This window comes from Neolamprologus brichardi, chromosome 16 (assembly GCF_056152115.1).
Source record: "Neolamprologus brichardi isolate AB-2024 chromosome 16, ASM5615211v1, whole genome shotgun sequence".
Lineage (NCBI taxonomy): Eukaryota > Metazoa > Chordata > Actinopteri > Cichliformes > Cichlidae > Neolamprologus > Neolamprologus brichardi.
This window is the reverse complement of record NC_142119.1, coordinates 27,339,999-27,365,301: the sequence shown is the minus strand read 5'-3', so window position 1 is coordinate 27,365,301 and position 25,303 is coordinate 27,339,999. Positions and strand designations below refer to the sequence as shown.

The 25,303-nt window shown below is 41.0% G+C and overlaps 1 protein-coding gene across 1 annotated transcript; it reads right to left on the bottom strand.

The window, feature by feature from the left end:
* Positions 1–211: 211 nt before the first annotated feature.
* nlgn4xb (neuroligin 4 X-linked b) lies at positions 212–23,946 on the bottom strand. Its single transcript, XM_006788607.3, has 9 exons — positions 23,416–23,946; positions 21,183–22,145; positions 20,205–20,354; positions 17,324–17,509; positions 15,756–16,206; positions 11,662–11,875; positions 10,325–10,449; positions 7,025–7,634; positions 212–3,239 (listed from the first exon to the last, which is right to left on the bottom strand). Exons 2-9 carry the CDS (start codon positions 21,655–21,657, stop codon positions 2,832–2,834), a joined length of 2,619 nt encoding a protein of 872 aa, XP_006788670.1. The 5' UTR covers positions 21,658–22,145; positions 23,416–23,946; the 3' UTR covers positions 212–2,831.
* Positions 23,947–25,303: the final 1,357 nt, after the last annotated feature.

Sequence of the window (25,303 nt, the reverse complement as noted above, 5' to 3'; positions counted from 1 at the left end):
GCAGTCAACTCTGGAATGAAGTCACTCCCACCTCTGACATCAGACTTCCGATGTAAAAGCAATGCAGCATATCGCCCATAATATCCAACGGAAAACAACCACTTTATCTAATCAAAACAGAGATGACATTACTGGAATCCTCCTATTTCACTCTAATTTCTCTGAAAGCATTGTTTTAAAATGAAGACATACAAGGCATTTAAAATGCTCATAATTGTAAAATACTGATATTTTTATTTTTCAAAAATGCAGCAGAAATGTTTTATGCTTGACACAATCCAGCCATCCGCTGAGTCAGTAAACCCATATATGAAAAAAAAATATTCAGTCAATCAAACATTTGTTAAATGTTATTTTTATATCTCTTTGTAAAAGGTCTTTGCTTACCATCCACAATTTTTTTTTTCAGCTTTCATTTTTCATGTATTCTGTTGACAGGTAACTAAAATCTCTCATGAAGAAGTTACTTAGGATGAGAGGAGGTTAAATAGGCCTCGCTGTCAAAGCTGCAATGTAGCTGCACGAATGAGGCTGGGAGGGGGAAAGGAAGGGGTTGGATAGGACACAGATCAGGACAAGAAAGGCAGAAATAAAAGGGAGTAAAATGGGAGCTTCTCAGCGCCATCGTTATGGCTTTTGGTGAAGTTCCTGGAATCGGGGTTTTTAGTTGGAGCAAAGAAAAAAAAGTTTTTAGCTTCACAGTAGCAACCAGATAAGACTATGACTTCATAAATGCCTCATATCTTATTATGATGACCAAAGCAGCAAGTACTCACGCTAAAATCAGCCATTATTTCCACATGATGTAGTCTGGGTGGGGAGGGGGGGGGAGTGATAATTAATTTAACTGCTTTCCCAGTGTGTCTTGATAGAAATTTGGAAAAAAATATTGCTCCATTAAGAGGATGTTAAGGCGTAAAAAGCAGCATGTTTGCCTCACACTGTAACACAAAGCAACTGTGATTGTCCCCTCTTCTGCTCCACCCAGACTCCACCTCATTTATCAAATCTGGCAAACAATTGGCACCATGGTGGCAGGTAGTAAGCCAAACATCGGGCTTACTACCGATAAATCGTTGGTGACGCCACATTTCTCTACAGACTGTGGGTGACAGCGTCAGGAGAGTCTAAGCAACAAGACTTCTTTGTTTTATTTAGGAGGGGTTGGCAGGCGTGATGGTGGCTTTTATATTTTAATGGGTGCAATTCAGTCGTGGGTTCGTAAAACAGTGGGGCTTGAAAAAAAACAACAGAACGAATCCTTGAATTTTGAGGGACATGCTGTGATTTTCGACAGCATGTGTCCCAAAAAAAAAATCTTTCCCTCATGCCTTCTGTAACAACCCCGCAGGGTTATTAGTAGAGGTATTTAAGCCTTTTGTTCTTTGAATGTTTGGGGAGACATGCGGCGATTTTTGAACTCCTGAACAATCACCATCTATCTGTAAATCTTCAGATTACATTTTGGTTTTTTTAGGTAATACGGGTAAAGCCTTGACGAAGAATTTTAGGAATGCGAAGGGAAGGAGAGCAGGAAAGGTTCAAAGGGTTTGTGGTTTTTGGCTGGTGCTCAATCATCAAACCAATATTGCATTATCTACACAGTACTAGCTCATCTTCCCAATGATCAAAAAAAGACAGGATGGAGTGAAAAATGTCCTATATTTCAACAACTAAACAAGTACCTAAATGCTCACATTGTTAAGAATTACTCAAATGACTGTGCATAGCAAATATAGTCTGTAAATAAAGGTACTGTGTACATATTACAGTGGGTTGAGATAGAAAGATAACCAGCCTTGCTTTAGGACATCTATACAATAATATAGTAATATCTGAAATGAAAGCAATAATGTGGTTAAATAAGTCATGATTTAATGCAAGAGCAGGTAAATGCTGTAAATCATAATATATCATCTGTATCTTTCCATTCTATTTACAAGAGTTTAACACATAGCTGGTTAGAGTGATTCTTCAGTAAGTCTGGCAACACTTCAGAGGCCCCTTCTTCTTCTGAAGCTAATTTCTTTCTCTTGGCACACTTTCCATTTCTGTGTGTGTGTGTTTTTTCTTCATATCACTCTATCTCCCTTTGTCTTCCTCACTCTCACAGCTGTTAAATCCCTCTCAATGAAATCTTAATCTCTTTCCCACCATCACGCAAACTTTTTCCTTCAGCTTATGTTGTCTTTTCAATCCCCCTCTTCCTCTTTCTCTGCTTTTTCCTTTTTTCTTTTTTTTTTTACATCCATCTCTCGCTGAAATTTGTTATTTTTCTCCTCAGCTTAGTTTGATCCTTGGCAGATAGGGCCTTTGATCTTTTAATGGAAAAAAAAATGCTACATTCACATTTCACAGGTTGTTCAAGTTGACATCAGCAGTCTGTGTGTGTGGTACTTCATAACTCAGTTCTGCATCTACATCTCCTCTCTTCAGCCTCAGCACGGTTTGCACTGCGCAGCTCAGGTGCAGTAAGAGATGTAAAGTAACTGACCCCTTTGCCACAGTGCTCCTCATCCTCAGTTGTAGAAAAAGCAGATTTAAAATCCAAAGCAGGTTTTCAGACATTTGATGGCTGTCCTGGCTCATCGGGTTATGAGCAAATGAGTATCTCGTCTGATCCAGTTTTAGGTTTCAGTTTCCCAGACATGCAACACACAGCTGTTTGTCTTTACATCCTGTTACTGAAAAATGTCTCTCTGTCATTCCTTCTGTAACAATCCTGCAGGGTAATTAGTAGAGGTATTTAAGTCTTTTGTTCAGTGTGTGTGTGTGTGTGTGTTTAAGTATGGGTGTGTGTTGTATCTATGTGCTGCGGTATCTTGCTGCGGTTATACACGCGTGGTGGAGTGTGTGTGCGTGGAGATGTGTGTGTGTGGCAAGTGTGTATTACTATATGGGCTATGGTGTGTGTATCCCTGGTGAGGATGCCCCATCCTCATCCCGGCCACCGATCCAGGCGTCATTGGGGTCATTGGCGTCGCAGGAGTAACGGGGTGAGACCCCGGGGTCACCGGCAGCGATCCCGGGGTCAGAGAGGTCATGAGGGGGACATCGTCGGGTGAGCGGCGCAACGTGAGGGTGTAATCAGGTGGGCAGGTGAGGCGCACAGTGTCCAGTGTGCTGTAGATGTCCTGGGTGTCCAACCCATCCAGCGCATCTAGAGTATCCAGGGTGTGATGATGGTGAGCGTTGTTCCGTTCATCTGCTGAGGCAGCGTCACACTCCAGCTGCTTCACCTACAGGTTTGGAAAGTTGGACGAGAGAAAACAATGAGGTCAAGTGGAGAGAGAGAAAAATAAATTCATTATTAAATAACCACATCTAGGGCAGCAACTGAGTATTGTTTCTATGATAAATTAATCTACCGGGTATTTAATCAAGTAATTAATTTATCATTACTCCTGAATAAAAGATAACATGAGAAACTAGTTTAATGGGTTTGGATTTCATGTTTTGCCCAGCAAACAGTCCAAAAACCGAAAAAAAATATTGAATTCACAGTGAAATAAATCTGAGAAAAACACCAAATCCCCACATGGCCAACATCAGCACAATTATGTATAAAGCCACAGTTCAGTAAAATAAACAATTAATCGTTATACCTACTTCAGCGGGCAATTTTCTTCCCTTTAAATACCATTTAGCAAGTGCTATGCAAGACCAGCATAAAATATCACTGGTTTATATAAATATATAATGAATGCACAAGCCTCTAAATGCCACCTCGATCTAAAATGAGAAAGCGATATCAAGTGAAAGCTCTCAGTGGGTAGCATATGATAATAGAAGGCTTTCACTTCAAACCTGGCTAAACCAGACACTGAGCCACCTCCAAAATAAGCACCGCTTTCCTTTGTCGGGAAAAGCCTCCATGTTCACAGCACCACCAACGAGAAGATGTGAATAAGAGCATCTGACATTTAATCAGGTCAAGTTCCATTTATCAATGTGGTCAGACTATTATCATGATGTTGTTTGCCCCTTTCAGGCACTACTTGATATTTTAGACATGGCATGGTTTTTTATTTTTTGGAGAAAATATTATATTTAACCCTACTTTTTGAGAACTTTGATATATCAAATATACACATGTGATTCAAATGATGGGCAGTAAATGACAACATACATCTTTTTGAGCAGTAATGCTATTAAATTTTGCATTATTAATGTTGGTCTGGGTCAGCAAACAAACAAACAAAGAGCTATTTTGATAAATAAATCAAATCAAAATCTGCATTTAAACACCCAAATATATTTCTTCACATGTTCAGGCATAGGAACATATTTTTTGAATGTAGCGATTTCAACATATAAAGGACGTTAGTCTGGGCACCGTGTCACACATTTGTGACATGTGTCATGAAATAAAAATAGAAAAATAAGAATAAACCCTTAAATTGACCCATTAATGCCTGTGTATCATATTTGAAACACGGTATTTTATTAATTGTTGAGACTTCTACATCATCAGTGTGATTTTTCCCCCTGAATAACTTAAAAATGACACAATACAATTTTAAGCCTGATGCAGCAAATATGACACAAATGAAAAAACAGAATTATTATTAAATTCATTTTTTTAAACAAATTTGTCTAATAGTTCCAACTCTCCATTTGTTTAAAAAAAAGAATTTTCTGCCAATTATTTCATGGTTCAGGCTTTAAATGGTTAAAGGGACGATTTAATAAGCAAAAGTGTGGTTTGTTGCCTGAGGGCAACACCGTGCCATGGAGGCTCAGCTTGCTCGACACGACAAGTATTCACTGGTTTTAGAGTTATTTATTTATTTGATATATCATAATTCTGTTTTTATTTTTATTTATTATAACAACAGCACATGGCATAGTGATTGTGTAATCTCTTCTATTTATTATTTATTGATTATTTTTGTTGTACTGTGTGGCTATTGTTCAGTTATTCATTTTGAATCCTTTGTTTCCAGTTGAATCTTTAGTGATTTTGCAAGCCTTTTCCTACATCTTGTACAAAAAGGATTCTGCAAAACCAGCACAGATGGACAACAGGGGTTTGGCTGCAGAAGACAATTGAATTTGTTGAAAACCCAAGAACTCACTAGAGTTTTTGAAAATAAGGCATTTAATTCAATCTCAATTGAAATTTTACTATAATTTCTAATCAGGAACCTGATTTTAAAAAATGCTTAAAACAAAATGTGTCAGATGGGCTTAGAGGTATTTGCATCTGATCTTTCATATATACTACAGTCATTTGCACTGTATGAAAGTCATGATGAATGGTAAAGATTGGCAGCCACTCTGCGTCTTAGTGTTGTTAGTTATGTCCTCTGTCAATCGTGGAAGGAAATTATGGGGGAACAAGGGCAAAAAACAGGATAAATGATAAAATAATATTAACTGAAAGCTTGTGTGTTAATTGCATATATTAAAAAAAAAAGTTTTGAAATATGTCTCATAGTCGCTGGGGTCCATTTCCGACCATTCTCTAACTCCTTTACCTTGAAATGGTGCAACGATGTATGAGTCATTGTTCTACAACTCAATTGAATAAAACATATTTAAGGCTCTAACCAGACCGCCTTTTGTCAGCTCCATTACCCTGCGATTGAATCTTGTGCTTCAGTGAAGCCACTATATTGTTACAGGGCAAGCATGTCTCTTAATGCATGTTTATGGAAGCAAGAGGTCTGTCTGCAATTAAAATCAATATAACACTGATTACTGGCCCAATTTTCTGATATTCCATTCCACAGCCCCAGACTGGTACTCGGGTCCCCCTATGCCACCCCATTTTTAAAAATCCTAGATGCACCTGCACACCGATGTGAGACATTCACATTAGTGAGATCGCCTTTAAAGAGTCAAACGTCTTGGTAAACTGGGATTTCATTGCACCTGATTCAGAGCCAGCTTTGAGCACCTCCACACAGAGTTAGGACTTGAATCCATAAAACAAATCAAATCAAATTCTAACTACCTCATGCTATTTGTCATATAAACCCCTCCTGGCTTTATTTGACTGATTTTTAGGTATTACTCTACGTTAGCGGTGGGTAATTAATTTTCCCAAGGAAAACTGGGACCTTTGCGGAGGGCCACACGAATAAGTTGAACTTAGTTTTGGTCAGTTAATTTTATTTCTTTATAAATAAGCTTATTGGTGCGGCCCTCCTCAACAGTCCAAGTTTTGCCTCCTGTTCTACAATCATATGTTTTTCTTAGCCAGAATAATGTAAAACCCAAGAATACGTTCTAATAAAATGTTGGATTTTTATATTTAAAGAAACACAGCATTGAAAATACGGACTTAAAACATAAATCTGGCAGCTGTTGTGCTGAACTTGATTACTGTAGTTCAATTGCCAATTAAGATTTGTCAGCTATAAAACATATCTAACATTTAGCACTCGCTGTGTGAGATTTAAAAGCAACAAGCGGCTAACAATACTCCAAAGAGGCCAGATATTGAATGAACTCGAGGCAAATGAAAGCAATTCAGGCAATTGTACACAGCTAACACCTGCACATGCATCAACACTCACAGATACACACGGATCCTCACACTGATAATGTCTGCTGATGACGGGCTGTGTTTTGCAAGAGTGCTCTACTGGCAGCTGCTACACTGACAAGAGTTTAATTACGCCGTCACACAAAACCTCAACTGACTCGCTGACAATGAGCGTGATTATTTTCCATATAGCTTGAATCTGAAAGGGCACTCAGGGAGCACAGACCTCTGCCAAGGCCGATCCCCAATTTTGCAGGATTCAAAGAAAGCGCTCTGATTGTGCACACAAAAATGGAATGGGGTCTTACTTTGCCCATGCTCCACCTCTCCAAGAAGGTTGATGTAATTCTATAGCTTTTGCTACAGAATTACAGCTAATCTTGGTGACAAACAAACAAACAAACAGACAAACCGCCAAGCTAAACAAAGATCTTTGAAGAGGATTTTCTGTGACAAGCACACCATGACTCACCGCAATCTAGACTTCATCACATGTGCAAAGCATGTGCAGCCACCCACACTGTGACTTACCTGTAATGACATCAGTCCCTCACCCTGTAGGTGGGCTGCGACGTCTGCTGGCGTGATGTCTCTCCTCGGTGGGGGAAGCGGACGTGGCCTACGATGCTCCAGACGCCTTTTGTCTTTTTTGTAAAGAAGAGCCGCAAATGCAAGTATGTTAAGAAACAACAGTGACGCTCCTACTGCAATAGTCACTGAGAGCTCAGTGGAGTAGTCCTCATTAGGGACACGGACCCCATTTTCTTCTCCACCTTGTCCTAACGCGGGCTCGGGTGGTTGTGGAGTACCTCCTGGGGAACCCGGGTGGCGTGTACTGCTAGGAGGCCAACCTTTAGATAGACGCTTAGTGTAAGAGTAAGGGGTGTCATCCTGTGGAGAGGGACTGTGAGTGAAAGACGACACCGACTGGAGGAGCTCGTTGACATGATGCAAGTGTGGGACCAGCTGGAGCCAGAAGGAGATTTTGGTAGCACGGTAGTGGTCTCTGACACGGGGCTTGAGGCCAATGTGGAGATACAGCTGCTCCTTGGGGGTGTATTTAGACCAAGCCACTTCCTCGAAGCGATTAGGCTTTGTGTGGATAAACTTGGTATCTTGAGGAACTGGCTGGTTTGGATCACTGAAAAATGTGAGAGAAGGATTTATTTGCTGCTAACAAATAACTGTAACCTTAAAGAAAATAATACTAAAAGAAACAAAGAAATGAAACACATTTAGCAAATGATCTCATGTCGCACCACGTGTGGCTCAGATATTCATTTGACGTATAAATATCAATGACTTTTTTTCCCTTGCTTCTCAAATGTCAGGGAGTGGCAATCATCCTCCGAGGATGCCGAGTTTCGCTCAAGCTGGCACAACAGTTTCATCAGACTTTCTAATCAATATGAAAGTGACATAAGACAAACCAGAGGCAAAAAATATTTGCTACAACGCAAAACAAGATTTATTTTCCTGTAAACATAGCTGCGAGGTGGTTTCGTTTTAGTTCATTGATTTTTGTGCAGTTTATATGCCTCTTACAGAACATTCCTGTTAATGCACAGTTCAAACTCCTGCAGTTTGAACTGCGTGCAAACCTGTCAGATATCTACATTAGAGATGAATGTGTGCGTGGTACAGTGGAAATAGCTTGAAAAATCACTTCTCTGACACATGCCGACAGGCATTTATTTGTCGATTTACCGACTTATTTGTGTCAGCAGCTAAAATGTTGGGAGTCAAACGGCAGCGCATCTTCACAGACTTGCCAGTTACGTGCTATGTGCTCGCTTGTCAATCAACACCTTATGAACAGCACAAAAAAGGCTGCTAGCTTAAGGACCTACCGACACACAAATGCACACAAGCTGAGGATTTATACGCCCACACAGAGGCGTGCAAAATATACATCAGGGAGCATCACATCTCCCCCGTTAAATTGAGCTGTCGCAGAGTTCCATTACCATCTGAGGCACTCAGAGCCGAGAGAAATCTTTCTTCAGAGAAAGTTCCCCTTTGATAATTGAAGTGTATACTGAAATCCTCACATGCCTACTTGGTGGTTTTTGCGCTGCGGCTTGCTGCGACGGTAATGACAATACAGACTATGGGCTAGAAACAGCTAACTTAATGCGATGTGACTGCCTTAATGCATTCACATTAAAGATATCTTTATTTCATGCCACAGTCAAATTATGTGAGCGCACTGTCCTGGTTCTTTACGCTGTGAAACAGCAAGGCTCTGCGGTGATTTAGATCAAGGTTTAGACCACAGATGTTTCTGTTAATCTGAAGAGGTCTCAGTGGATTGAGCCTCAATTGGATTAATTACTGGTAATTACTCACTTCAAGCACTGCAGAAAGAAGGTCCATCTTCAACAATTACTTTTATCTTGTATATAATGTCAGCGTGGAAAGATAAAAGGCACTCTTATCAGTGTGGATTGTCAGGTTTGTAAAGTTTTAATGCGGGCTTTTTCTGTGGCAGCAATATTTTTCAAAGCTATGGGCAGACCACTTCAGTCTGCTTTAATAATTTGGATTGCTCTTTGCTACTTAGTTTTAATTCAACATACTAAATAAACTATATTTCTCATTGCATCAGAGAAGAGAAGAGAAGAGAAGAGAAGAGAAGAGAAGAGAAGAGAAGAGAAGAGAAGAGAAGAGAAGAGAAGAGAAGAGAAGAGAAGACATTTGTCAAGCAACAGCAAATTAATCAATTGATTCCTCTTTTAGGACATCACCTTGGCTGTCCTCAAGGACTTTTTTTCAAGAGCAGGAGCTCTTTAACTATTTCTGCCAAGGTCCCAGAAGAAATGCCTGTCAAGACATTGACATGACAGACAACCTGTATGCCCACTTTGCCAAAATTAGTCTGCGGTGCTGCTTTCATTATTGTGTCTACAGCGCCGTCTTCTCGTTAGACATCAGAGAGCTCTTGAAGGAAAAGGCATTACAATAACATATCCTTTGCCTGTGAGCTCATTATTTTTGTTGCTCTAAAAGTGCGATGTTTTCATCTGCTACATTAAAATTCAACTTCTACGACAATTGCAGTCAAATTTTTCTGGAGAAATGTGGTTCTCGTGCTATTATTTGCTATGTTAAATATTGCGTAATTTAATAAAGAAGCTGAGCGATTAAGCTTATTACTCCTGCCTGTTTTCAATAAACTCATGCAAATGCTTACAACTCAATGCTAACAATCAAAACTTTTACATTCTCCTCTTTGTTCCCTCTTTGGCTGAACTCTCTGTGTGTAAACATTGACAGATAGCTCGGTGCCTGTGTTAATCTTTATTATTAATCTGTCCAAAAAATTAAGCACATGGAAAGGATATCAAGCGCTGCAAAGTGGAGAGGCTGTTTATCTTGATAACATTATAGACTTGAAACTTGGCTGTCCTATTTCAAGCCTGCAGAAGATTTATTCCAGTAAAATCAAGATTGAAATGTCCACACTTACAGAAACAACACTTTGCGTTGCCAAAACCTTGTCTTTGCATAGTCAATTTTTAAAAAAAAAGGATAAGGAACGACTGATCTTTGACTTTGACAGCTGTGTATTTTCTTTTTCACTTGTAAAATGTGATTAAGTGTCTTGGCTTTCATTCTCAGTCATGAGACATTTTACACATGTGGGAGGGGATTATGTATTAATAGCAGAAATTAGAAACGGGTTTCTCCGTTTGTAAAGACTGAATGACGGCGAAGCCATCCTCTGTCTTTTGTCTTTTTTATGGACTTTTGCTTGTGTTTGCTTAATTCTCCGCGGGATTTTCCAACAGAACAACATCTCACATTGCAGTGGACATTTTATTAACTCACCCAGTCTTGGCAAAGTTGGTCCAGTAGGTCATAACGACCGCACTCAGCATCACATCGTTTTTGGAGAAGTTACAGTTGAACAGATCGGTGGGTCCCACCATGGGCACGCCGAACACATAAGGCACCTACACATATACACACATATTCATGTTAGAGTCAATACATTTGTTCTCTGGACTCCATAAGCATGACCGAAGCACTACTGAGTCAGATCCTGTACATTTAATTTGATCATATTTCCATACTCTGGTATCTGATCATTTTCATATTATATGTTTTGTTTGTGATCATACTTTGCAGCAGGGAGAGTGCAATATTTTTTATGCTTTTTCATGTTATGTTATCTTATGTTGACTAACAGAGGACTACAGTAGAGCTCTACACCAGCATATCGCTTTCGCCCTTCAGCTATTACATACTTGAGCCAAGGAAAGCACTTACGATTAGCCAATCAGCGCCAGGGGTGGGACAAACAAAGAACAGGCATTTATGTATATCATCGCCTGTGCACCCATATGCACTGGCAGCAGAGCCCAGCTTCAATTATTTATTAAAAGGGTCTTAGCTACGTTACAATGTTCAATCACATGTGGAGTGGCAAAAAGTGAGATGGGCAACATTACTGAAATTGCACTGCTGGCTTTAATGGGTAATTTAAGTTAATTGTAAATGTATTTCACTTGTCTTAGTGGACATTTTTTATGGAAGGGTGAAAAGATCAAAGTACTTTCTTACTGATATTGCACAACATTTGAAAACCTTGTGAATTATAGCCAATTGTGCATTTTACATTTATTTCATTATTTTGAAAAAGAAATGTTGTTGTTGGTGCGCACAAACAAATACACAACCAACAATGACTCTGTAGTCGAAATTAGACTAAAATGTGAATTTTGTGTCCTGTTATGGCCATATTGTTACCATCATAATTCAGTCATCACATGCATGAACAAAGAGCTGTTTCATATAAATAGTCAGGAAAAATACACATACACAGCATATAACTACTTAACCACCTAAAAGGCCTGTAGCACAAGTTATTTCATGAACATTTCTGATATTTAATGCTCTAACGAATTCCTTAATCAAGTATTTTGAACAGATCAATGTGAAGCAGTAACAAACCCAAAGATCCTCATTTATTGCATAAATATTTCAAGATTTTTTGAGAAATAAGTCATTTTGTCTAATTTGCTTTAGAGTTAATTACTCGGATTAGTCACCGTCCTTTGCGAAGTCTTTCTTCTATCCTCTTTGATATTTAGTCTCATTTCTTGAGCCTAGTGCTTAATAACTCTTCCCATGCAACAGATACTGCTCGTGTACTCTGATCTCACCTCATCACCGTGGGCAGAGTCGGCCCAAGGTGGTGTGGCGTCACTCTGGCAGTGGTGGTAAAATGAGTAGAAGTAGGTAGGAGACCCATACTGAGCGTGGAGATCAGCTGTTGCTATTGCTGGTGCCACCCACTGATGGTCTGTAAAAAGCGCCACTAGTGTCTTCCGGCGGGTTTCTGCATTGTCCCGATCCGCCCAGTCTGTGTACATGAACCTTAAATCATAAATACATTTGAAATTTAGTCAATCGATCATCTCATCTTTCAGCAAATCTATTATATGCATTACAGAGCAACAAGATTTCACAGCGAATGGATATTTATATGCCAAAGATTCAAATTCTATTGTCCTTGCACGATGACAATAAAGGTCTTGCACCTTGAATCCAGATGTCGAGAGGAAGAGATGGATCTGCATGCTTATACAGTAGTGATTCAACAGTCACAAAGTAAACCAGCCCTAAAGCATGCAAGCATTATTTGTTTTACACTACATAGCTAACTCATAATGTATAAAATTAACAGTAAATTGCATGAAACAATACCTAAATAATACCTCGTGCAAAACTAGAGACCATAAACTCATCACTGGAAACTATGGTCAGCTCTTTTTGCAACCAAAGCAGTCAGCCTATGCAGCGCATCATAAAGAATTCAGGTTTAAGGTCCCTCTGCACTGCTTCAATTTTAAGACACCACACTATGTCTACAGTTGTCTATGGCTTTTAGATTTTGCTAACTATGCTTTTTGCCATGCCTTTGACCAGAAGATTGTTCCCACTTGCATGTCAGTTTGATATATTTGAAGCTACAATGAGGGATCAGTTAACTTAGCTTAGCATGCAAATACTACAGTGTAGTGGTTTACACATTTGCCTAACAAGCAAATGATCCCCGGCTCAGTCCCAGGAGGAGACTCAAATCCCTTGGGGGATGTGTCAGGAAAGTCATCCAGTATAAAAAATCTGCCAAATCAAATATGCAGAGCAACCCACTGTAGTGACCCCTTTGTGATTAAGGAAGCAGTAGAAGTAGCCTTTTGTTTTAGCAGTTGGAGAAAACAACTCATTTTGTCCGTGTTAAAATAATTGCTAACCGACACCTCTAAAACTCACTAATATGCTGTATCTTTTTCCACTAAGTCTCCTGCTGGTTTCCTTTATTCTAGGAATCACCGCCTGGAGGCAAGACACTGTCAGTGTGAAGGGAGGAAGTAACAAATTACATTTATTCTCATCACAGTGCCACTAGTTTTTTATGAGTCCATACTTTGGCTACATTGGTATATGCTGCAGAGTCAAAAAAAAATGTCACATGAAATAGGGATAATAAACACGTGAGAATGGAACAAGAAGCTGCAGCTGACATAAAAACCAGCTTGTTTACTGTGAAGCACACATGTTCTCCGTGAACTTTACCTCATGAATATAGTTGTTGCACTGCGTGTTCACGCTGTTTCGGGTTCAATGCTAAAACACTTGTGTGGGGGGGGGGCTTTGCTATCCCTTCATCACCTATGACCCGCATGTGGGCAGTTGGTTTTCTCAGACCCGTGGCCTGCTAGTATATTCTTATTATTCTGTTGTGTTCAAGGCTGCAGCCGCCCTTACAAGCTATGTCTCCTAGTATGAAGTATGCCTTAGATTTGGACATAGTACTTTAACATAGCGTGAAGTCTGTGAGGCAAAAATTTAAGAAAAAAATATGCGATTTGGAAGGTTGCTTAAATCATCCGTCTTGTGATGCACGGCTCATATCTTCTACCACACAGAGGATTGTGAGTCATAATAGCCAGAAAAGCATGTTGGTTTGCATGCTTCAAATAGTGACTGGATGCTGTGGGACATCCTTGTGATTTTGGCATACTGTTTTGGACATACTGTATTGTGACATACTAAATCTTTATCTTATATAATAAGCAGCAGGGTAGTAAGAATATTGGAACACAGGCCATCTCTCTCCTCTGATTTCTGTCTGTGTCATGGATGTCTTTAGAGCCGCAGGTCTGTGTGTCTGTTTGACCAACAGTGGGACTGAGGCAACAGTAGACAGGACGACAGCGTGGGTGTGCTTATTTGTGCTTCAGAACGCGGCCGCCATGTAACGATCAGAAAATAATGTTTTTCTTGCTCGCACTGCTCTCCTCATCATCCACTTTCTAGCCTGCTTGGCCACAGCTGCTCTCCCCATTTCTCTCTCTCTCTTTCTCTCACTCAGGAACAAAGGGGTTGGGTTTGAATGTTGGTAGTTTGCACGTTCAGATAATCTAAATTTTGACTACTATGACAAATATCCCAGTATGGCCACTTGAAATGAAACATCCAGCCAGACAAAGAAGGCAAAATAGAGGAAAAGCTGAGACTGATTTTTTTTTTTTAATTTCCTGAATTTTTAGAAACAGGTTTGCTTTAAGGCCGAGGAGCAAAGAGTTATCTTTAAAACAGGTAGGCATATCAGCAAGTTCATTGTCAGTAGGCAATAAATGTAAAAATAGCTCAGGTTTGTAATCTGCTTTAACCAATAACTGCAGATCTATTAAAAAAATGTAAATAATGTAAAGGGGATGTAATCACCATACAGGGATCCCATTTTGTGTCCGAAAGCCCCATACCGGTAACTTATTGCACAAATGTTGTAACTTCAAAAGTCTCATTCAGCTCAGTGTCTGACGACTTAGAGGCAGATTAAACTGAGAAGTGAAAAACAGAAAAGCTGAACCTGGAGCAGAATCAGAGTCAGGAACTACAACAAACTAACTGTGAGCACCACAGTTAGTGCCTATGTAATCTATGTGTGTTAGTGGGCTGCAGCTGCTGTGTGTAATTAGCTTATATTGTTTAGAGATTTCAGTGTGTCGGCTGTACTGATGCCTCATCAGCTGAGGCTGATTATTTGATTTATGTAGCTTAATATTGCTACACAGAGTCTGAGGACACCCACTCTGGTTGTTCGGTTCTATTTTCTTCTAAATTCTGCAAAGGCCACCACCTGCAAAATACTCTATTGACAGTTGCCATGTTAATTTTACTCACATTTTAGTGACTACGTTTGAAGGAAACTCTTTTTATTTTAGCATAAAATCTCTTTAAGGGAAGGGATACTTTTCTTTTTTCTTTTTACGAAGGAGCAACCTCCAGAGCTGAAAAATGAAGCCAACTGCAATTCCTCCAGGTGCCACTTTAGGCTGGCTGCAAAAGAGAGTCAATCTTCATAGTGGTAAAATGTCCAACTTTGCAGCATCAAAAAGCATATTCACAGCATGGATCAAAAACAATTTTGGGCTCTGCGGATAGTTTCCCTCCTCTTAACCACTGGGTAATTGAATTATGGGCATAACCACATTGATTGACTAACCCATCATAGGCAGATGGCGCTAACTGGTGTCTGCTAGGCCTCAACTTCACTGCTGCAAAAAATAAACTGGACCTTTTTATCTTCTATGTGCTATTGGGGCCCTGTGGAACATTTTTAATGGATTATCTGATTAATATTGTGGCTTCTTTTGCAGCCATCCAAGACATTTCTCCTTCAGTTTTGGTGAGTAAAATTGTCACTGTGTTATTTGCACGTTACCTAGCGCTAATTAGCTGATATGTGTGTCTATGTGTTGCACCGGAACAGTTTATGAATGCAGCTTAGCTAGTATTAGCTAATGAATTAGCACTCCACTTTTCCATCCATATAGGCTAACTTCTGGCTCCAAGAAAACAACATGATGCTGGGGAAAACACTAACACTGATACTTTAAAATGTGAAGATCAAAACCAATGGGTGACGTTAAACTGTCTATGATTTTTACTAAGTACTGTTGTAAAGTGCTTCTTCCATCCCTGGTCACAGCCATGACAGATATTTTTTCATAAAGTTTAGACATGCTGGAGTCTGTTTCTTTAGGACAGAACATCAAGCTGTTCACACTATTACAGCACAGCTAGCTGACACACTTCTGACTGCAGTGTCACATTTATTAGCTTCGTATCAATGATCTCATCTAACTTTCTAAAAGAAACCTGATAATTATATTATTTGGAATGTCACATTATTATCCCCTCACTTATTACTCATTTTTTAAGTATATTCAGAAATGCAACTCACCTTATGCTTTCTCTCAATGTGTCTCGGCCCTCTGGGTATCCATACAAACTATCCACAAAGTCCGACACTGCGAAGTCAAAGTCCTCAGCACTGACACCATCCTCTGAGTCCACTATGCCCTCCACAAACTTCACGCCCTCGCCCTGATTAACCCCCAGCATCACGTCGTAGTTCAGAAACTCTCCCTGCTCCATCAGAATCTGGGGGTCATCAGGTATAACATCACCATCAATCACCGGGGCAAAAGCTGTATGATATTTGGCTGGTGTTATGTTCTGCTCCACAAGTTCACGGTAACTCCGGCCCTGGAGGCAGGCAACCAGTTGCGTGCTGTCATCGATGCCGCAGCCCACTCTTTCACCGAGCTGCCGGGCATACTTGCTTGGCTGGTAGTTGACAGCCCAGCTGGCTAAAGCACTGCCGCTCTGGATGATGGCTCTGTGGAACAGGTCTGATACACATGAACACACAAACATATTGTAAATACAAATCTGGGTGTAGATGTAGCCTGTATACACTGAGGCACATATATATGGGTGCACATGCACCCACACATGTGTGCATGGATGCACAGCCACTTGAATGCACACCGGAAGGTTGCACAACACATTTGCACACATAAATAGATCCAGAAGCAATCATTCCCACGGCAAGGGTAAAAAATTGGCATCGAAGATCTGCATTATTCTGATTTAAAGTATGACAGGTTATATCTGGCATACTAAGTTGAAGTAAGAGTTAAATGTAAAAAGTTAAAAATAATAACAGCCCTAGGCTATATGAGTCACGGGCAGGCTGTATTATTCACAGAATTCAAAGGCTTTTTCAGGCATTAAGACCACTAAATGAAAGCTGCAACGGTTCACTGGAGACCTTGAAAAGATTCATAATGGTAAATGTCAGAGCTTACAAAGCAGCCACCTACCTACCAACCGCCATCACAATCTGTCCATTCTCTTTATATATTTTTAAATGAAAAAAAAGTTTAACATACAGATGGGTGATAATGATCGCTGAATTCTTGAAATCTATGGCGAGGAGGTCAAGTGACTGGTGGGGGACGGAGGGGGCATTTTTTCTGCCATGATTTGGTTCTCCCCTTGGAGATTCTTGGTGGTGGGTCACTGCAAATCAATACATTGTTATTCTGACTGATCACCTTTATCCTACGATGAGGCATCTATTTATTTTTTTTGTCTTGATCGCCATGCTCTCTCCCAGGATGACAGTGTCTCCACCCATAGGGATAGTGGACTCACTTAATGATTTAATAAGTATGAAATGACTTAAGTCATACATTGTGGTCTTCAGAGGTTTTGGATGTCGACTCCAATGAAAACACCTATGGGAAATTCTGGATTGACATGCTAACCAGGGCTCTTAACCGCCATCATCAAAAGACCAAAAAAGGGGGAAACCTTGATAGTCCACCACTACCCTAAAGTTGCGCTGATGGCATGTTGTGGCTTGACAGTTGATTTTTCTTTTCATTTGTCACCCATCTTTAAAGATTGAACTGAATAAAACACAGTGCATCAATACACTTTTTATCTTTGATTCTCGCTCACCCTCCGAGTAGTGCGACAAGGTGAGGAGGCTCACGCAGGATGCTCCAGCCCCTGATCCAAACACCGTGACCCTGTTTGGATCCCCGCCAAAGGCTGCGATATTTTCCTTCACCCAGCGCAGGGCCTGGATCTGGTCAAGCAAGCCGTAGTTCCCTTTTGCTGCCTGGTCACCTGTACTAAGGAATCCTATAGGTAGGCAGAGAGAGAAGAAAAAAACTCCTGTTCAGAAGTGTGCATCTTTATCTCATAATAACCAAAGAAACTCAAAAGAAAACACAAAGTTGGGCACGAGATTACGGCATTCATACTGTTAATTATTCACAAGTTGTTTTTATGATACATTGAAGTTGAAAATTCATGAAAAGCGATGTGCCTCTCCTGCAATTCCTCAAACTGAATCAAATCAACAAGTTACATCCATATTCATGTCAGGAAATATCAATTACACACAGACATAAATGCATAAATCCACATGTGCATGCAGTTACAACTGCAGCTATCCCTTATTCCCTTTACTACTGATGTTAACTAAACACGAGGATCCTAACGGCTCACTCGATCCATTACTGCAAAAGCTCATTTCTGTGAACCTCAAGCACATAAGAGTATAATGAGCAAGAAAAGCAATGCTAAAATACATTTCACCATGTGTGCATTTGTCAGAAATTTCTCTGAAGCAAAAAGAAAGACACTGTAAGGATTATATCCATTTAGAAGAGCTCTGTGATTATTATAAACTGTATAATGTGCCTTCATATTCTGGAAAAGAACATTTGAGTCAATCGTTTATTTATTTCATTTATGCTCGTGTGCATAATTGTACATCGCTTTTAATAAATGGGCTCACCTCATGCATCCAACTTATGGTGACAATGACGAGGAGAAGGAAGAAGATGTACTCGAGATGTAGCTTGATGGTGATGGTGATGATGATGGAGAAGGCGCAGGTGGTGTAAACACAGGGGATGGAGTGAAGACACAAAGAAGCATGTAGGATGGTCTTTATTTGGCTCTAAATGATGATTACAGCAGTAGCTGCTATATTTTTCCCAAGATCAGAATTAAATGGAATTTCTTCTCACCCACTAACCACATGCAGATTTATTCCATCTTATAAAATCAATGTCTAATGAAAGCCTTGGAAATTAGGATTTAAAAACGTATTAACCTTTTAGCATGTATTCAAAACCAATTTTCAAAAAACATTCTCTGCCTAATTAAGGAGGAACCCAGATGTGTCCTTACTTTTGGGAGAGAAATGTCTCTCAAACAGCCTGAAAATGATTTGCATGTGCAAGTAAAAGATATATAAACCGATAAAATTTAATTAAAAGCCACATATTAATTAATACAAAACACCAGTCTAGTTTTTCTATTACTAATTTACATAATCATGCAGATTATAATAAGGGATGTAATTTTTTTTAGCTGTATAAGCTAAATCAGGCATAAAAGAAAAGATACAGTATCCACATGTTTCTAACTTACATATTATTTTCATATTTTCATCACTCTCACTGCTAAATAATGGGCATCTTCTTATTAGAATGCTTTTACCCAGTCAGTGGGATGTGTTGCCTGTATATTGATTGGATCAATATACGGGCCTCACACAAACAACTAAATGTTCATGCCCTTAGTGTAATACAGTAAATGAGGCCTCGCATTTATTTTTAACCCTCCTGTGGCCCTACTCAGCTCTTTGTAATTTTAATAATTATAACCACAAGAAGGCTTAATACCAGGATTTTAAGACATTCTGATCATCCAACCTGTGAGCTTTGCATAGCTGCCTAAAATTAGAAAAACCACAGGGAATCAGATTTTTGCTGTTCAGAGAGCAATGAGTCAGAGAGTCATGGAGGTAAAAAGGATCAGATTTGAGGGGGGGCTTCAGGGGGTTTTTCCACCAGGGACCCTCATACTCAACATGTTTCCACTTAAAGAAAAAAATGTAAAAAAAAAATAAACGGAAAGGGCGCTCTGGGTAAAAACAGCTCACTAATGGTTTTCACATTTTATAGCTCGTTGAAGGATTAAACAATCCAGATGGTAAGTATACTTTATACTCTACTCTAGACTTCTGTGTTGAGACGTAAAAACTGAATTTTGTTTTAAACAAAAACTGTTGTATCTTATAAAAGAAAGTTCCCACATAATGAGAAAAAGCAGAAATATTACATGTAAAAAATTCATTTACAAAGTACACACTGCATCAACCCTGAACTCTCAATTATAGCTCATAATATCTAATAAACAATACAACAACCCACGGGAAAACTAAAACTGAATTAGTGTAAAGCAACAATGTAAAATGCAGTTTTCTCCAAACTAATGCATTTTTTTTCCTGGTGTAAGATCATTCTGATAAATCTCACCACTGCGGTGACCACTGCCATCGGTGGACCTTTTGATTTATGCATTCCCACCTTCATCTGCTTCTACCATGGGGTAAAATATCCATCTCTTCCTATGCAATTTAATTTTTCTGGAAAAGACTAAATTCCCAGATTTAATAAGTGCCACTGAGATGTGGACAACGCATTTCAAATTATTATCCATCCATCACCCTTTAGACAACTGCTTCATAATGGAAATTACCATACAGTAGGTGTATGACACTGCAGTGATACCCAGAGCACCTTGGCAGTAATTGCTCTGCTATTGTTCTCTCTCGAAGGGTGGAGCACAGTTTTGAAGCTCAAATTCAGCCATTTTAGAAGCGATTCACTAAAAACCTGCTTGTAGCTGCTTGGATTTGGGAGACTTAAACTTAAAAATAAAGGCAATACAAAAATAAACCATGAGCATATACACCTAATACAGCCAAATTGTATACATACTGGAGACAGGATGGGTATGAAATGTAGATAATTTTTACCTAATACTCCTAGGCGGTAGTTGAGAGTTATGACGATGACATTGCCATAGCTTGCAAGCACACTGCCATCCATCATGTTACCGGTGCCTTCTGTGTAGGAGCCACCGTGGACGTAGACCATCACTGGCCTCTGCCCCTCCTCATGGATGTCTGGGCAAGAGAAAAATAGAGATGGGTTAAGATAGATAGATAGATAGATAGATAGATAGATAGATAGATAGATAGATAGATAGATAGATAGATAGATAGATAGATAGATAGATAGATAGATAGATAGATAGATAGATAGATAGATAGATAGATAGATAGATATTAGCATCACATGGCATCAAATTTTTCTTTTTTTTTTTGCATAACTTTTTGCACAGCTCCATCCACCATCTTCACCTTTATTCTGTTTGTGTGTGCATCTGTGGCTGTGTGTGTGTGAATGTCCATGTGTCCATTTTTATGTATCTCAGCCTTTGATCACTCTTCGGGTTTATTTGCTCTCCTGCCTTCATTTTTCAGTTGGTGGGTATAAATTGAAGTGGCGGGAGCGTTCAATGCCATGGCGTGTGTATGTGTGTACGCGTGTGCGTAGGGTCACATGCATGTGTATGAACCAATATGTATGCATGAGTGAGTCTGTGTCCTTCCCACTTTCCTCCACAAGGAAAGGCGTAAACCCCATGGCGACTGACGCAGGTGTCTGCATATTAAGTGTTGGTTCAACCAGCAGTGTGCAGAGGGGGTTGAGGGAGCAAGGCATAGTTTAAAAAAAAAGATTTATTTGTTTGTCAAGGTTATGTCTGTGCTCTGACAGGACACTCATGATTTAATCATTTGTCATGCCCAAAATATTCCCACAATCAGGTATCATCCTCTTAGCCAGTGTAGAGCAAAATGAACCTAACCATGTAATCCTAATCCCAATCCTGCACGCTTGTTTTTCTTCCCTGCCCCCAGATTTCACTGCACATCACTAGGTTTACTCACCTTCCTCAGTTGGCACATAGATATTGAGGTAGAGACAGTCCTCGCTCTGGTGAGTGAGGTACGTCGCTGCTATATCCAAGTTAGCAGTGAGCCAGGATGGCATCATGTCTCCCAGTATGCTCCTCTCATCCAATGACTGTGGGCACACAGGCGCAAACTGCGTCACGTTTCGTATTCCTGGCCAAGGTAAGGGCGGCTCAGGCGGCTGGAAGCGCCGATCCCCTGTTGGAGGCCTGGCGTAGGGTACTCCAAGGTACTGAATGACAGGCCCAAGGAGGTCTGAGGGCAGCGGGGTCAAGATGCCACGGATACGGCCCTGTGCCGTAGAAATGACCGGCACAGTCTGTTGTGCCAATAAGGAGGTTGGATAGAGAGAAAGGGAAAGGCAGAGGGAGAGGAGGAGGGATAGAAACCTGAGGTGGAAGGAGAAGGATGAAGGGGGGGATAAACGTCTGCTGGTCCTCAGCTCGGACATGATGATGTGTTTTGGGGATAGCTGGAAGAGGAGGGATAGGAGGGGTAAGGGGAGGAACTGGGGGAGGCAGAGGGTTCCGGCTGCTTTGACCCTTCAGAGGTATCCAACACTCACACACAGCTGCTGCTCAGCTTGGCCCATAGCACACACAACACAGTCCTGGCTCCTGCAAACAACCTTTTCCCCTTGTGTATGTGTCTGTCTGTCTGTGTTCCTGTGTGTGAGTCAGTGATTCTGTTCCTCTGAGTGTGCAGTGACTCAGTCAGTGACTCCGTTCAATACGCCGTCTCAGAGTGTATGCATGTGTGGAACTGTTTAAGTGAGTGTGTATGTCTTGGACTGGCGATTTGAGCCTGCTTGCATGTCTGTGTGTATATGTTTGTGCATGTATGTGTGTGCGAGTCTCTCCTGTTATGTAAACAGTGGCATCACTGTTCCGCTGTCACTTTCTCCTTCGGGTCACCCCCATAACAAGCCCAAACTGCCGCCTGGATAAGAGAAAGAGAGGCAGAGAAAAGCGGAGGAGGGAAAAAGGAGAAAGAATGGATTTAATTAGTCCTGATTAGAATAATCACAGGGCAACAAAAAATAAATAAATAAAATGTCACACACACACACACAAACACACAGGAGACACACATATGACATCACAAGGCCGGCTTGTGCACCTTGCTTTCTTTTCATGATAAAAATAGATATGGGAGTGATAGATAGGGCAAACGAGATGTTGTCCGCTCAGCTTAACTCGGTGTCAGACTGTCAGGGCTGCTGTGTCACATCCTCACTACACACTGTTTCACAGATCACAGGACCCCGATGGGGGGATGGGAGGGTGTCACGTCACACGCTTAATTAAACCCCGAATACACCGTAGGGCTCCTGACCTGCATGTAGCATAAGGTAGGAAGCCTGTGACGCGCGCACGACCACGCACACGCATACTTTGCTCTCTATCCCACCACCTAAGATACGTGCAATACACCTTTTTTTAAATGTCTCACATACACTTTCTTTGTCACCTTACATGCTCAGTCTTTTTCCCTCTCCATCTCAAGCGCACACACTCTCACACACTCACACACACACACTCACAGCTGCTTCCCAGCCGACACTGCTTTCTCTCTCTCACTCTCTCTCTCTCTCCCTCCGAGGGCCTGAGGGCAGAATATTAACACACGCGTCCACATACGCGCACAAAGAGAGAGAAACATCAATTCTCTGTATAATCACACACACACATCCGCGCGCGCACACACACACAAACACACACAGACCCACTGTAAGCTGCAAAGATATTAGAGTGTAAAAGGATCAGCGCGCTGTCGCTCCTCTTACGTTAGATTGTATTGGTGTCGGCTGTCCAAGGTGCTAGTTAACATTCCAGTGGTGATCACACACACGCTGATGAATAACGCTCCATTTATCAAGGCAAACCCGCCTGCCACCCTCCCCTTGTGTATTTTCATATAGAAAGAACAGATAAAAGCTAGGCTGCTTTCTTATTATAACGAACGAGAGGGAAAGCGTGTGCGATGAAGAAGAATAAAAAACAAATAAGTGTGGAAAAATGCTTGCCTGTGAGGTAGAATTCCCTGTCTAAATCTCTATCGGCTCTGAAGCTGACTACGGCAAAACACGCTCACTCACTCACACACACACACTCACACACACACTCAAATGCAAAGCCTCAACCTGCATCCCCGCTGCAGTAGAAGGGAAAAAAATCCTCAAATGACAAAAATGTAGGATATACCGTACCCAGGCTGGGTGAGAGGTGTGAAATCCCATGGACCTGCTCTCCTTTCCCTTCCACCGCAATATTTGCCGCGTGCTTTCGCTGCTGCAGCTTATCCGACGTGCCCGGGATGGGATATTGGGAGATATTCCTCTGCTGCTGCTGCTGCTACTGCTGCTGGTGATGGTGGTGGTGGTGGCACGTCTCCGGGGTGGGAATAACCCAAAAAAGAAACAAGAAAAAAACAACAACCTGCAAGCCTTCCGCCTGAGAAAGGTGGGAAGAAGAAGAAGAAGAAAAAAAGATTTGTTTGGAGCTATAGTAGAAATTTTAATGTTTCTCCGAGGAATACAGGGCCCAGGACGTTCAAGTGATCAATCTCCTTCTCTCCCTCTCTTCCTTTCTTTTTCCTCCCCCATCTCCCCCTCGCTTCCTCGCTTTCCCCCCTCTCTCTCTCTCCCCCTCTTTCTCTCTATTTTCTCTTCCTAGATGCGATTGGACAGTGTGGCAGCCAACAGCTACTGATCCAATGATACGCACCTAGCTCCGCGAGGAAGCGCAGACATGGAAAGAAGAAGGGGGTGGAGGAGAGGACAGGACAGGAGAGGACCGACTTGTTCATGGGAACATACACACACACACACACACTCACACACATACAGAGAGGTGCACACCATTACACAATAAGTGCATAAATACACACACACACACACCTGTGGAAAGTCCCTCAAAGCCTAGAAACACACAAAAAGCATTAATGCATATTCCGACTCAACCGCATACTCTTGCATGGCCACAATCACACCTTGACAAATTTACAAATTTACTGGAGTAGCTGCACAGTAACCTCCTCAGGACCAGAACAGGAGAGTCTGTCCCCATTCTATTTAGCTATGCCTGCAAGCAGCTTTCTCCCTCGGGCACTGCGTGTCAGGAGTGTGTGTGTGTGTGTGTGTGTGTGTGTGTGTGTGTGTGTGTGTGTGTGTGTGTGTGTGTGTGTGTGTGTGTGTGTGTGTGTGTGTGTGTGTGTATGGTAATGCAGTTGGTCTGCAGTCGCTACTAACTGTGTTTGGGAACACTCCTCACGTCAGCACAGCCTGCCGCAACAGCATTCAGGACTTTCTATCCCTCTCCTCAACAAGCTTCCATCCACCCATCCATCTCTTTGTCTGCCTATCTACCTCTCTGTCTGCCTGTGCACTTGTTTGCTTATTACTCTGTGTCGCCCTCTACTCACTTAACCCCTCCCTCCACCCTCCCTTTCCCTTGTCCCCTTTCAGAAACATGCTGTTTACATATCCAATAAGGCAAAAACAAGCTTGTGCATGTTAATTTGAGCAGATGGGATTTTGATAAGTGATTTAGAAGAATGATCCTGACATAAGTGGAGACCTGTCCAGGGTCCTTTCTTCATCTTTATCTTCCCCTGCTTGCTCTGCTTTTCTTCCCCAGGCTCCCGCTCCCCCTGCAAGCCTAAAATGGATAAGCGGTTAAGAAAATTGCTGGGTGGATGGATACTGACATAAGCTTTACAAAGCTATAGTTCCAATAAGAAAAAGCCCTGTCACTTATTCTCTTTTAACTCAGACTTATCCAAAAAAGACCCTATATCTAAAACTGTGCCGAGAGTCATTTCGGCTTAAAAGGTTAGAGATGAGCTAGAGGTTAGACTAGGACGATCCAAAGAAGATATCCATAACATCCCAGGAACAACTCTAAAACTGGCAGCCTATTAAGTAAGGCTATAGAGCAACTGGTACTGAGGTCAGAAGGGTTCAAAATTTAACGAAAGTAAGCAATATTTCATGTTATGAAAAGTTATTTTAGTCTTGTGTTTACAGAAATTTGATTGTCTACCCAATACATTTATTTTAATTCCTTTAGTTTTTACATTTATACATGCATTTTTCC